The 14,950-nt window shown below is 44.6% G+C and overlaps 2 protein-coding genes across 9 annotated transcripts in view; both read right to left on the bottom strand.

Annotated features, from left to right (window-relative positions):
- The window catches only part of LOC147427922 (uncharacterized), a 132,692-nt gene that overhangs the window by 102,620 nt on the left and 15,122 nt on the right, over positions 1 to 14,950 (bottom strand). The gene's annotated exons all lie outside the window — the stretch shown is intronic.
- Positions 8,689 to 12,341, bottom strand: LOC147427923 (uncharacterized). Its single transcript, XM_086497762.1, has 6 exons — positions 11,928 to 12,341; positions 11,667 to 11,858; positions 10,967 to 11,534; positions 10,256 to 10,855; positions 9,126 to 9,304; positions 8,689 to 9,024 (listed from the first exon to the last, which is right to left on the bottom strand). Exons 1-6 carry the CDS (start codon positions 12,339 to 12,341, stop codon positions 8,689 to 8,691), a joined length of 2,289 nt encoding a protein of 762 aa, XP_086353888.1.

The following is a 14,950-nucleotide window of genomic DNA, read 5'->3' as shown; positions in this document are numbered from 1 at the left end:
TGTTTGCGCACGTTAAATTCGCACGCTGTTGCTTGTTTCCATTAAGGTTTTCATACATAAGGTTTAAAAATTCACCTTTTGGCCATCAAAAGACCCAATTTTTGTCCACCCTCTCTTATTTTGAGGCAAATCTCACACTCAAAGCTCCGGTCCATCAGCAATCAGGCAAAATAAGCATAACAAACACGACCAAGCTATCCTTTGCAGATCAAATATGACATCAAAAGTCGACAAGTTCAATGAATCCGGCTTCCACACTTGGCAGATCAAAGTTAAAGGCTATTTGATGCGCAAAAACCTATGGAACGTGGTCAAGCCTCTCGCAGCCGACGAATCCGGCACATCCGCTGCAGTTACAAGGGCACTATCTGCTGAGCTACAAAGGAAAGACGAACAAGCTTTTGGTATCATTTTAACCTCCTTAGAAGACGATTTTATTCATTATTTGGACAATGTTGATTCTTCAAGTGCTGCCTGGATAGAGTTAGAGAAGGCTTTTGGTGCCAAAGCTAAGTATTCAAAAATGAGTTTAAAAATGGAATTATATTCCAGCCGCATGCATGAAAATGAAAACGTTGCAGCTTTAGCTAACAGATTGAAGAGTATTAAAACTCAACTTGTTTATGTCGAAGCTCCAGTACCAGAAGAAGATCTCATAGCCATTTTGTTAAAAAGTTTGACTGACAAATTTCATCAGATTGTTACTGTTTTAAAAGAGTAACGCAGGGTACCTAGTACCAATTCTACTATTTTTCCCAATACATATACAGTCTCGAATGCCGTGTCCCCCACTAGTTCTTTTGATACTTCCAGTGCATATGCAGTCACTAAATGTGCTGCCACAGCAGCTTCATCTCGACCATTCAATGGAACCAGATCTTGTGCCATTTGTGGGCGCAACAATCATCAGACGAAAGACTATTTCAAGAAGAATCCTTGTGTTCATTGTGGTAAAACAAATCATCCGTCAAACAGGTGCTTTCAAAAGGGTAAAAATCAAATTCATGTAGTTGAGGGAGACACTGAATCTCCAATATATTCTGTTGACGAGGAAGCTTTTTAGATAACTCTTTTCATGTTGTTTAGTCAAAATAAATTGTACGGGCTATAGATACTGCCACACATGAGTGGTAAGACCTCCCAAATTATCAGTTTTTTGCTCAAGTCCTATTTTGTCTTACTTCTCATGAGGTTACTGGGTACACCTTAAACCCAAGGTTTGGTAGTTAACCAAAAACTCCATCTATTGGTAGCTAATTTTTTGACCTACACCCTATCTGTTCAAGGGGGGGTTTATCATAGCACCAGGTTATCGATACACCAGAAATCCTTGGTTGTGAGAGAACCTAAAACTCTCACGGTTGCCGAGTATACCAAAAACTCGAGGTCTCATGAGAGGGACTGTCTAGTTCGGGCTTGAGGGGGGGATTGTTGGCATAGTAACAGGGAATGGCCGTTTTCAGGTCTCCGTTCCCCGTTGCCATTCCAAGTTCCCGTTCCGAATCCCCGTTCCGTGTTTCAAACGTGAGTATCCGTAACAGGGAATGGCATTTTGTTCCGCGTTCCCGTTCCTTGTTCCCGTTCCGGTTTCCCGTTCCTGGTAACTATGATTGTTGGGTACAAGCCCTTGTTCGATACTTTGTCCAACCCTGCGGGAACACACCCTTAAGGTGACTCACACACACCACACCTTTCCTACCTAAAATTAGGCACATGCAACCACCTTTGTCCTATATATGTAAGGCTTCACAAAAGAGAATATAGCGTTATTTTTCATTGGTCTCCGAGTGTCAAGTCTCTTCTCTCTCTCTCTCTCTCTCTCTCTCTCTCTCTCTCTCTCTCTCTCTCTCTCTCTCTCTCTCTCTCTACTATAGCACACCATGGCTCCATAGCCATAGCCCATAGCCCATAGCACTCAACAAAGAGTGGGGCCTTCGGAGGAGGGTTTTACACCGTCTCTGGTCTCGTATTTCTCTTCTCTATCTCTCTCTCAGTCTCATACACTTTCACGCACAGTGTCTGTTCACTTTATTTGTGTCCATTTCACTCTCTCATTAAGAACGGAAGGCTCTCTCTTCCATAAGAATAAAAAGGAACCTTGAGCACAGATCAGAGCACTCATCTTGAGCAAAGTTCAAACATTCATTCCGCTGCACCTAACATTGGTACCAGAGCTTTGGCAATGTTCTGTTTCACTCAAGAAAAGAACCACAGAATTTTTTTTGCTTGTTGAGGTCGCACGAACCCAAGTTCGCTTAGGCGTGTCGATTCCTAATCATGTTTTGAAGAGTGACAGGAATCCCAGGAAAGAAGGGCTTGTCCAGCCTCCCTTGTGCCTCTCTTCACTCATTGAGAACGGACCGTGCACTTAGCAGCCGGCCAATCGACGTAAGGTGGGAAAAAGCAACCTTGGTGTGAGCGCAAGGCCGCCAAGGGGTGCGCCGTAGAAAAGAGCAGAACTCGGGTGAAGAGAAGATCCTTCTCTAACACAAATTACAAGCGAAAGAAGAACATAAAGAACCTCAAGACCCTCAAGAACCCCAAGTTCCTCGTGAACTCAAAAACCTCAAGAACTGCAAGAACCCAAGTTCCTCGTGAACTTAAGAACCAAAGACCACAAGAACCCACAAAAACCCACGACTTCAGAATGGTTATCACTCGAAGCGGAATGGATACTTCGCTTGGAGGTGATGAGCATGAGAGAGGCGAAGAAGAATTTTCCCCACCAAGAGGTTTTTCCGACCCTCCTCCTCTCCCATCTACATCAAGGATTGCACTAACTCCTATAGAGGCTTTTGACAAGATGGTGATGGACATGAAGTAAGAACACGAAGCAAGACACGCAGAAAGAAAAGCAGAAATGGATCGCAGATACGCAGAAAGCAAAGCAGAAAGAAAGTCAGTCAAAGCAAGACAAGAACAGAGCGACCGACACATGCAAGAGTTCTTGCGACTCTTTTCTCAAGTGCAGGCATAGATGCAAGAGATTCAGGTGACGGAGACTCTCTCAGTCTCTTCTTCTTCCAAGCATGACACAGAATCTGCATGATGATTTAAATGACAATGATTTGCATGATGATTTGAATGACAATAATATGCATGATGATTTGGATGTTAATGATGAGCATGATGATTTGCATGATCAAGATGTGATTTCTCCCAAGCATGATGATTTGCATGATTAAGATGTGATTTCTCACAAGCATGATGAGTTGCATGAAGATGATGTGATTGTTCACAAGGATGATGTGTTAGTGGATACTTTCTCTAGTGAAGCTAACCTCATTGCAGAGACGACCAATCAAGAAGAACCGATCTTGGCTCTCGAGCCTAGGTCCAAAGAACCCCCTCAGGAAGAACCGATCTTGGCTCTCGAACCTCGGTCCAAAGAACCCTCACAGGAAGTATTATGCATTCGCATGATTAGTACGCACGCATTGTTCGAGTGTTTCATTCTTGATCGTTTCCTGTATTTAAGTCAGCGTCTTCATGTGATCCCTTTTCCTAGGCATGACATATTGTACGTTGAGCACGTTTCACTCATGAATGAGCACAAATGTATGCGGATTTTACATGAAAAGTTAAAAAGTATGCATTCAAGTCAGTCACATTTCATGTCTCTTCCTTGGCAATGACACATTTGTAGAAAGAGCACATGAAAGTATGAGCACCAGGCATGGGCATTTCCGTTGTGAATTGCCACAATTGATTGATTTAGATCAGCACGACAAGATTCGATCTCATTGTTTACGTGTGTGTGGTGACCGGGTAAGCACTCCGTCTCTTTGTTCATCTACATTGCATGCACAGTCTTTGAGGAAGACAAGGTTTTTTCCAGTCACCTTACATGGAATAGGTATGTTCATGGTTTTGTGTTGGAAATGGTTTCAGGAATTTTCAGCCGTGGAGATTCTTGAACAAGAAAGAAGCATGACTCTAAACTAAGTTGAAGCATTGAAGGAGCCACAGAAGACTTTGTGTCGCTTTCGGCGCGGCCCAAAGAAGCAAGCGTGCAGACCTTTATGAAGTTCAAGTACCGCACGACGCACACATCAGAGTGGGCCGGCGAAGAGTCCCTTATAGGTTTCCGGATGCTATTGGCGATCTCCCTCGCCGCCATACAGTTCGGTATTAGTACCTCACTTTGAAAGGAGAGGATGTCACGTGACACATCCAACCATATGTGTCCGTGGACAAGCTACAGCATGACTAGGGTTCAATTCAGTCAAGTCAGTCTAGAATAGGAAGTGATCTGGCACTTTTGTGAGTCTGTTCGCAAACCGTGCATGTCCAGACACTTAGTGTAGATGCATATCCTCTGGTTGCACACAGCATGATCATAAGCATTCCCATCAGAATCCTTCAGGGGAATTTTCTAGTGCATAGGCCTATTTTCCCTATTTTTGACATTTTTCACTTATTATTTTTAAGTGACTTTTGTTGGAAAGTAGGTAGGGCAAATTGAGTAAGTTTGTATATAAGCAAACCTAAGCTAGCACTAATTGGCAGAAGAGGCAGCAGGAGCACCTTGCTCAACAGGCGACTTCTCAGCAGAACCCAAGAGGCCTAGCGTTTTTGCTCCACAGCATAAGCCTAGCTTTTTGGACCAGATCAACTAGCGTTTTTGTACTTGTAGATTCCCGACGACAGCAGAAGACAGATCAGCCCTAGTGTTGGCAGTTTGCACCAGCAGATCAGCAACGTTTTTGCAGATCAAGACAAATCAACCCTACCGTTTTTGCATCAGCCTGACTCCTCAGCGTTTTTGCAGATCTTGCGACGGAGTCATCCCTACAACCAACGTTTTCAGTTTTCAGCCTTTAGACACCGCAGATCAAGTCCCGAACCTCGCAGATCTCACCTTCCCACGGCAGTTCCTCACCGCACGGTCAGTTTCCGCAAGGTTTACAGTTTCAGCCCGGAAAACGCAGATGCTGAGCATCTGCGTTTTCAGCGCGTCATCGTCGCATCGTCGTCATCGACATAGAGTCAGAATTCACCAGATAAAGATTTGCAGACTTCAGCCATTAGCAGTTTCAGATTTCAGCCCGTCTCGTCGTCGCCCTCATCGTCATCGACATCGTCGGCAAGTCCAAGCATTGTAGAGATTTGTGCAATCATAAGTAGACCGCTCTCGCCATAGAGAGTGGGGCCTTCGAAGGAGGGTTTTACAACGTCTCTGTTGTCATATTTCTCTTCTATATCTATCTCTCAGTCTCATACACTTTCACGAACAGTGTCCAATCACTTTGTTTGTGTCCATTGCACTCTCTCATTAAGAACGGAAGGGTCTCTCTGCCATAAGAATAAAAACGAACCTTGAGCACAGATCAGAGCACTCATCTTGAGCAAAGTTCCAACATTCATTCCGCAACACCTTACACCTTCTCTAACACAGATTGCAAGCAAAAGAAGACCCTCTAAGAACCCAAGACCCTCAAGACTCAAGAACCCCAAGAACCCAAGTCCCTCATGAACCTAAGAACCCAAGACCACAAGAACCCAAGACTTCAGTGGATGGTCATCACTCGAAGCGGAATGGATACTTCGCTTGGAGGTGGTGAGCATGGGAGTGGCGAAGAAGAATTTTCCTCACCAGGAGGTTTTTCCGACCCTTCCCCATCTACGGCAAGGATTGCACTAACTCCTATGGAGGCTTTCGACAAGATGGTGATGGACATGAAGTTAGAACGCGAAGCACGAAAAGCAAAAAGAAAGGCAGAACACAAAGAAAGAATGGCAGCCATAGAGCGTGAGCACGAGCAAGCGCGCTTGGAAGCCGAAGAAAGAAAAGCAGAATTTGATCGAGAGACCAAAGCAAGAAAAGCAATTAACGACCGACACATGAAAGAGATGTTGCGACTTTTTTCTCAAGTGCAGGCACAGATGCAAGAGATTCGGGAAAAGGAGACTCTCTCAGTCTCTTCTTCTCCAAAGCATGACACACAGGATTTGCATGATAATCAGCATGATGATTTGAATGACACTGATAAGCATGATGATTTGGATGATAATGATGAGCATGATGATTTGCATGATCAAAATGTGATTTCTCACAAGCAAGATGATTTGCATGATCAAGATGTGATTTCTCACAAGCATGATGAGTTGCATGAAGATAATGTGATTGTTCACATGGATGATGTGTTAGTTGATACTTTTTCTAGTGAAGCTAACCTCATTGCAGATTTGATCAATGACGAAGAACCGATCTTGGCTCTCGAGTCGAGGTCCACAGAACCCCCACAGGAAGATTCGATCAATCAAGAAGAACCGATCTTGGCTCTCGAGCCTAGGTCCAAAGAACCTTTACAGCAAGTACTATGTGTTCGCATGATTAATCAACACGCATTGTTCGAGTGTTTCATTCGTGATCGGTTTTTGTATTTTAGTCAACGTCTTTATGTGATCCCTTTTCCTAAACATGACATATTGTACGTTGAGCACGTTTCACTCATGAATGAGCACGAATGTATGCGGATTGTTCATGAAAAGCTGAAAAGTATGTATGTAAGGAAGTCACATTTCATCTCTTCCTTGGTATGATACATTCGTAGAACGAGCACAAGAAAGTATGAGCACCAAGCATGGGCATTTCTGTTGTGATTGCCAGGATTTGGATCAGAATAACAAGATTCGATCTCATTGTTTTCGTGTGTGTGGTGAACGGTTTAGCACTCCGTCTCTATGTTCATCTACATTGCATGCAGAGTCTTTTAAGAAGACAAGAATTTTTCCAGTCACTTTACATGGAATAGGTATGTTCATGTTTTTGTGTTGGAAGTGGTTTCAAGAATTTTCAGCCTTGGAGATTCTTGAAGAAGGTGGACCTACGTCCATAGACAAAGTTGAAGCATTGAAGGAGCCACAGAAGACTTTGTGTCACTTTCGGCGCAGCCCAAAGAAGCAAGAGTTGCAGACCTTTATGAAGTTCAAGTACCACACGACCCACACATCAGAGTGGGCCGGCGAAGAGTCCCTTCCAAGATTTCGGATGCTATTGGCGATCTCCCTTGACGCCATACAGTTCGGTACCAGTACCTCACTTTGAAAAGGAGGGGATGTCACGTGACACATCCAACCTTATGTGTCCGTAGACAAGCTACAGCATGAGCAGGGTTCAGTTCAATCAAGTCAGTCTAGAATAGGAAGTGATCTGGCACTTTTGTGAGTCTGTTCACAAACCGTGCATGTCCAGACACTTAGATTAGATGCATATCCTCTGGTTGCACACATCATGACCATCAGATTCCAGTCAGATCCCATAAGTAGCATTTTTACAGTGCATAGGCCTATTTTCCCTATTTTTGACATTTTTCACTTATTATTTTTAAGTGACTTTTGTTGGAAAGTAGGTAGGGCAATTTTGCTAAGTTTGTATAAATAAAAACCTAGCGCCAGCACTTTCTGGCAGAAGAGGCAGCAGGAGCACCTTGCTCAACAAGCAATTTCTCAGCAAGACCAACACCCGCAGTAGCCCTAGCGTTTTCAGCCATCTAAGGACCTAGAGTTTTTGCATCAGATCAGCCTTGGCGTTTTGTGCACAACACATCAGCCCCGACATCATCACGACACAGCAGATCAGCCTAGCGTTTTGCATTTGCAAAACAACCGGCGTCAGCAGTAGATTTTCAGCCCTAGCGTTTTTGCATCTACATCATACCCCAGCGTTTTGCAGATTCTCCACGACGGAACCTCAAGAAACACCAGCATTTGCAGTTTTCAGCCCTTAGCACTCGCAGAAGAACCCCAAACCTCGCAGATCTCACCTTCTCGCAGCAGTTCCTCGCCGCACGGTCAGTTTCCGCAAGGTTTACAGTTTCAGCCCAACAAACGCAATTTTCAGCATCTGCGTTTTCAGCGCGTCATCGTCGCATCGTTGCCATCGACATCGTCATCGACATAGAGTCAGAATTCAACAGATAGAAGATTTGCAGATTTCAGCCATTAGAGTTTTCAGATTTCAGCCCGTCTCGTCGTCGTCCTCATCGTCGTCGACATCGTCGGCAAGTCCAAGCACTGTAGAGGTTTGTGCAATCATAAGTAGACCACTCTCGCCATAGAGAGTGGGACCTTTGGAGGAGGGTCTTACGTCTTTGGTGTCGTATTCTCTTCTCTCTCTATCTCTCCGTCTCATACACTTTCACGCACAGTGTCCATTCACTTTGTTTGTGTTCGTTGCACTCTCTTATTAAGAACGGAAGGCTCTCCCTTCCATAAGAACAAAAGGAACCTTGAGCACAGTTCAGAGCACTCATCTTGAGCAAAGTTCAACATTCATTCCGCTGCACCTTACATCCAAAGTGTCACCCCTGATCATCCGAAGATGATTCCAGTCGGTTCTCACATCTCGTTCATACTCTTGGGTGAGCCATGAAGAAATAAAAAGTTTCTTGAATTTCAGCCACTTTGTCGGCGCTTGTTTCGTTAACAAAAGAGTGGACCACCATGTTCGTGCATTGACTTTCAGAAAGGATGTTGCCCGTCTAATCTTTGAGTGCTCTGTGTAGCAGCCTTCCGAAAATGCTATATCAAATTGTTGGATAAAGGCTAAAGCCTTAGGAGCATCTCGAAACTTTGAAAAGGTTTCAAACTTTACCGCTTGTCCACCTTCTTTGAATTCCTTGGCCTTCTTGCCCTTGTCGTCGAGAAAATCATACTGATTAGCCTAATAAAGTGCTTCCTTTTTTAATAAAATGTATAGTCCGTTCGTCGTTTCTTGCCCTTTTTGTCCTCATCACAAAAAGATGAGCTATCTGAGCTGTAAAAAAAAGCTGAGGACGAACTGGACAATGTTTCGAAGCGTACACGCTTCTTCTGTTTTCTTGCTTTCTCAAAAGAGGATTTTAGGGCCAAGTAACCAAGGAAGTCAGCTCCCTTGTTACGTTTCTTCAATTGCTTTCCCTTTGACCCAAATAGTTGGTTGACTAGCTTTTCAATAATGTCCTTGTGTTCATCTTCAGTAAACATCCGTCGGACAGGAGGTTTCTTGATTACCGGTTTTATTGGTGACTTAATGGCTTTCTGCCAATGAGTATGCAATTCATCCATTGGGGCCGGATCAAAAATTTAGCGTATTGTGGATCCTTGGCAAACTGAAGCATCTGCTTTGCGCACTCGTCAACCTGCTGTTGACGTTGCATCTCCATGAGTTCATAATGCAAAGGCTGAGGTGGCTTGTACTCGTTCTCTATTAATCTGCTTGAATCTTCCGTACCGCCTCCCGCTTCGAAGATGGCAAGGGAAGTCGTTTGATTCTTGCCTGAATCCATGCGTAATCTGGGATTTTTTATGGCTTTATGCCCTGTAAGACAGCGCAATGAAGACGGGAGCGCACCTGATGCGCAATGAAGTAAGGGTGGGAGTGGCTAATAAGTCCGAGGTCGGGACACGAAGATTCTTCAATAACAATTTCCAGAATTGTGCCCAAGTGCCCTGTCTACTCTTTGATAGCACCAGTATGCTTTGAGAAAAGCACACACCTGATACTCTGATATCACTGTCACCAGCTTGGGCACCCCAAGTCAGGAATCCAACACAACACACGAGAGAATCACTTAAAATACACTTCACAACTTTAAATCATAGTTTTTCCATACGTCAATCACACGTCGGACGCACACGGGTACGGAAGTACGGAATAAGTACGGATCAAACCACCCAAAATTCCACACGTCAGTCTTAGGATGCTACATAGTAATTGTAGAAATACTTACTGCACCACCATGTTTAAAACTTTATAAGTTTATAGACAGACAAAAGTTAAAACTTGAAACCATAGAAACTTTAGAAATTAAAAGTGGACTGAGGACGCTCGAGAGTCGAGACTGGAGAGAATCAAGATGGTGCCTCAGACCTCTAAGTAATGATTGATAAAGTAACCTCCAAACAGAAAGGAGTCAAGAGTCAGGACAATAGAAGCAAGCCAAAAACATTCAGGAATCAGGAGTGTAGTCTCTTGAAGGCTGAATCCAAAACATAAGTAGGGAGGCGAGACTAGAGGCTAGAATCTAAACTATAGACTCTAGAGTCAACAGTGAACAAAACACCATACGGGTAACGGCATGCAGCATAAGTAAATGTCAAAAACCATGGTCCATACTCCATAAGCAGGCGGCCAGGCACAGTGAGCTCTAACTCTCACCATAGCTCACATCCTCATCGTCATAAGCAGCATCATCCTCCTCCTCGTCCTTGTCCGCGTCCTCATCCTCATCCTCATCCTCATCCTCATCCTCATCCTCATCCTCATCACCACCAACTGAGCATGATGCTCCAATATAACTGGTCCCAGCAATGGGAATAGGCTCTATCGCATCTGTAGTACTCTCTGCAATGGCCTCCTGAATCTCTTGCAAGGCAAGCAAGCGGTCCTCATCTTTTTCCTTATTGAGCATTTCCAATGTGACCTCCATTCTCTCATAGCCGCGCTCTTTGATTTTGGATATGAGCCTCAAGTTCGTGTGTATGTACACAAGCTTCTCTGTATGAGATGGGAGTAGCCTATTTCTTCTCTTGGTATGAATGAGAGAGAAGGTGCTCCAATTTCTCTCACATGGAGAGGCACATGTCCCTTGCGAAAGCACTCTCAAAGCAAGAGCTTGCAAAGCAGGTGTGCAAGCCCCAAAAGTTTCCCACCATTTCACTCCCTCTTGCATCCTCAATGCATCTTTTGCAATTGGATGAGCAAATGACTTGCTTTCAGCTTTATAAATGTCAAACTCATCAATTAGGGTGCCTTGCAAGGTCAAATCACCCTTGGTGTACCTATCCAAGAATGTCATCCATCCTTCATGCACCTCGCCATCACTTTCTTGCCCTCTTCCTCGCCATATGGGATGCAACATGTATCCAACAGCATGTAACGGTGTGTGCAACATATTCCATCTTTGAATGCATAGATCCCTAATCTCTCTCATCCTTGCAGCATCAATGCCTTGCATGTTTTCAATTTGCTCTACCATGCGATCCGTAAGCTCGTACATAAGCCCCATGGTGGCTCCTTCCCTATCAGCCAAACGGAGAATTTTCAAAATCGGAGCACACATTTTCAAAATCAGCCTTGCCTCTTGCCAAAAGGATGCATTAAACACAATGTTCGAGACCTCAGTAGCCTTTTGAGTCTCGGATCTCTTCATCTTAACAAATTTGTCATCAATCATAAGCTTGCGCATACCTTGCATGCATCTCTCATCCACAAGATTGGCCAACATAATAAAGTAGTACGCAAATCGAGTGGCTGACGGCTTGACCAAGTCCTTCTTGCTAAGTTGCCGAAACAATGCCAACACAGTAGATTTTCTTGTCAGAAATGTGACAATCTTTGTTGCATCCTCAAGCACTTTTCCAACCCAACCAATCTGTCCAACGTCCTCAAACAAAATGTCCAAGCAATGGCAAGCACATCTGGTAAAAAAAATGTGTTTCCACTCCCTTTCAATCATCTCCCCAGCACCAACACAATTGGTTGCATTGTCCATGCATACCTGCACAACATTTGCTGGGCCAATCTCTCTGATAACATGTTTGAGATGCTTAAAAATAAATTCCGATGTCTTTGTTTCCCCAGATGTGTCTACAGCTTTCAAAAACACTGACCCATGAATAGAGCATGCAAGAAAGTTAATGATAGGCCTGCGCCTAGTGTCAGACTATCCATCACACACTATAGAGCATCCATATCTTTTCCATTTCTCGCGTACACCCATGATCTCAGTCTTTACGCATTTAACCTCCTCATTCAATTCTGTGGTGCGCAAAGCATGATAAGAGGGGGGAACATACGAAGGACCTGCTTGCCCAATAGCTTTCACCATTTGCAAAAAGTAAGGGCTCCTTACTTTCCATGTAGGAACATCCTCAGCATAAAAAAACCTGCGCAAGGCTTGGTCTGCTTGCTTTCGTGTTTGCAAGCCAAATGCACTCGCCAAACCCCCTTGAGAAACCTTCCTCTTTTTGCTTGAGGACCCCACATTGGACTTGGAAGAGCCACTTACATTAGTTGTTCCCTTAGCATGCGTACTCATTGAAGCACTTTCTTGAGCTTGAGAGGCATCTCCTTCCAAATCATTGACCAGTGCATCTACAAAAGCAGCTCTGTCTTCTCCCTCTGGCCTTGCATCTGCATGCAATCTTGTGACAATCTCTACAACATCTGTTGGGGCCTCATCACATGGGCCTCCCACACCATGGCCAGCAATGCCCAAAATATGTGCACGGATACGCAAAGGACCACCGTCCCATGAATGCCCACAAAAATTACATTTACAAGTCCATTTTCCTTTTGGAAGACTCTTCACTTGCTGCACATACTGCCACTCGGGACGCTTGGTTCGGCCCATCTACAAACTTGCAAAGAATTCGGCTTGGAAGTTGGAACTTGGAAGATGGTGCAACGAGCTTGAGCCTTGCCACTTGGAGTACTGAGCTGGCTGCTGTGCTATGTGTTGGGGGAGAGGTTGGAGGCAAGAGAGAGTGCGACCCGAGGGCGGAGACTCGAGAGAATGGGCGGGCCGCGGGCTGATGTCCAAGCCTCACAAGTTCATACACGCTCTGTGACAGTGTGAGTGTCTCTGCAATCTCTGTATATTCTATGCAGAGACATTCGCCTGCAGAATATACGAGCGCGCGGCCAAAATAATGCAGCCGAAACTTTTTTGCCCAAATTTTTTGCCACGTTGGCTGCAGGTACGAAATCCTCTTCCGTACTTCATCCGTACCTGCATCCGCACCCGTACGGCAGTACGGCAGGCCTTCCGTACGCGAACGAAAAAAACTATGGTTCAATTCGAGTCGACACGGCCCAACGTAGTTCCATGCCCAGAGGTATTGGCCTTAAAACCTGGCGCACCTTTCGGTATTTCTTTATTTTATTAAACCTTGAGCAAAGTATAACTCCTGTCGGGAACCTCCGCTCTCAGACTCTGCGTCCAGATGCTCTAAGAAGTGAGGCTCTTAGGGCTCTTTTATTCTTACAAGGGATGCCCAAAGCAGAGCCCAAAAGCAGTTAAACTCAAAAGCAATGAGTTCCCCAGAAGCAACTAGGTCCAAAAATTGCAAAAAAGCAGTCAGCACAATTTACGGAAATTTCGTACAGTTGTCAGCGCAAAAAGCGGGTATGTTCGTACAGTCTGCCACATCAACATGTCAACGAAAAAACCGGAAATCCATACTACTGGTCCACGTCGGCATCCGTACCACCAACCACATCAGCCTGCCACGTCAGCCTTCTGCTCGGGTGGTCATGCCACATCATCACTTTGTGACAGAATCCGTCTTGATAACGGTAAGGTGCAGCGGAATAAATGTTTGAACTTTGCTCAAGATCAGTGCTCCGAACTGTGCTCAAGGGTTCCTTTTACTTACGGAAGAAAGAGCCTTCCGTTCCTTTAGTGAGAGAGTGCAATGGACACAAACAAAGTGAATGGACACTGTGAATGAAGGTACATGAGACTGAGAGATAGAGAGAGAAGAGAATACGATACCAGGAAGCTGTCAAACCCTCCTCTGAAGGCCCCACTCTCTATGGCGAGAGCGGTCTACTTATGATTGCACAAATCTCTACAATGCTTGGACTTGCCGACGATGAGGACGACGATGAGACAGGCTGAAATCTGAAAACGCTAATGCTAGGGCTGATTCCATCGCGAAGATACGCAAAAACGCTGAGGTGTCTTGCAGATGCAAAAACACTAGGGCTGAAAATTTGTGCTTGCTGATGGAAATGCTAACGCTAGGGCTGATCTGCTGTGTCGGGGAAAACCTGCTAACGCTAGGGCTGATTTGTTGTCTATTGTCGCCGGGAATCTGCAAGTGCAAAAACGCTGGCTGATCTGGTGCAAAAACGCTAGGCCTTCTGGTGAGAGAAAACGCAAGAGTTGTCGCGGGGGTTGGTCTTGCTGAGAAGTTGCCTGTTGAGCAAGGTGCTCCTCCTGCCTCTTCTGCCAGAAAGTGCTAGCGCTATTTGCTTATATACAAACTTAGCAAAATTGCCCTACCTACTTTCCAACAAAAGTCACTTAAACATAATAAGTGAAAAATGTCAAAAATAGGAAAAATAGGTCTATGCACTGTAAAAATGCTCCTGATGGGATCTGACTGGAATCTGATTGCAACCAGAGGATATGCATCTAATCTAAGTGTCTGGACATGCACGGTCTGCGAGCAGACTCACAAAAGTGCCAGAACACTTCCTATTCTAGACTGACTTGACTGAACTAAACCCTGGTCATGCTGTAGCTTGTCCACGGACACAAAGGGTTGGATGTGTCACGTGACATCCCCTCCTTTTCAAAGTGAGTTACTGGTACCAAACTGTATGGCGTCGAGGGAGATTGCCAACAACATCCGGAATCCTGGAAAGGACTCTTCGCCGGCCCACTCTGATGTGTTGGTCGTGCGATACTTGAACTTCATAAAGGTCTGCAACGCTTGCTTCTTTGGGCCGCGCCGAAAGCGACACAAAGTCTTTTGTGGCTCCTTCAATGCTTCAACTTCGTCTAGAGTCATGTTTCTTTCTTCTTCAAGAATCTCCATGGCTGAAAATTCCTGAAACCACTTTCAACACAAAAACATGAACATACCTATTCCATGTAAAGTGATTGGAAAAAATCTTGTCTTCCTCAAAGACTGTGCATGCAATGTAGATTAACAAACAGACAAAGTGCCAAACTGTTCACCACATACAAGCAAATAATGAGATCGAATCTTTCTCTTCTGATCTAAAGCAATCAACTGTGGCAATTCACAACGGGAATGCCCATGCTTGGTGCTCATACTTTCATGTGCTCTTTCTACAACTGTGTCATGCCAAGGAAGAGACATGGAATGTGACTTCCTTGAATGCAAACTTTTCAGCTTTTCGTGAACAATCCGCATACCTTAGTGCTCATTTATGAGTGAAACGTGCTCAACGTATAATATGTCATGCCTAGGAAAAGGGATCACATAA

The sequence above is a fragment of the Adiantum capillus-veneris genome, chromosome 23 (genome assembly GCF_014529385.1).
Source record: "Adiantum capillus-veneris isolate H3 chromosome 23, ASM1452938v2, whole genome shotgun sequence".
Taxonomy (NCBI): Eukaryota; Viridiplantae; Streptophyta; class Polypodiopsida; order Polypodiales; family Pteridaceae; genus Adiantum; species Adiantum capillus-veneris.
This window is presented reverse-complemented; position numbering and strand designations above follow the sequence as displayed.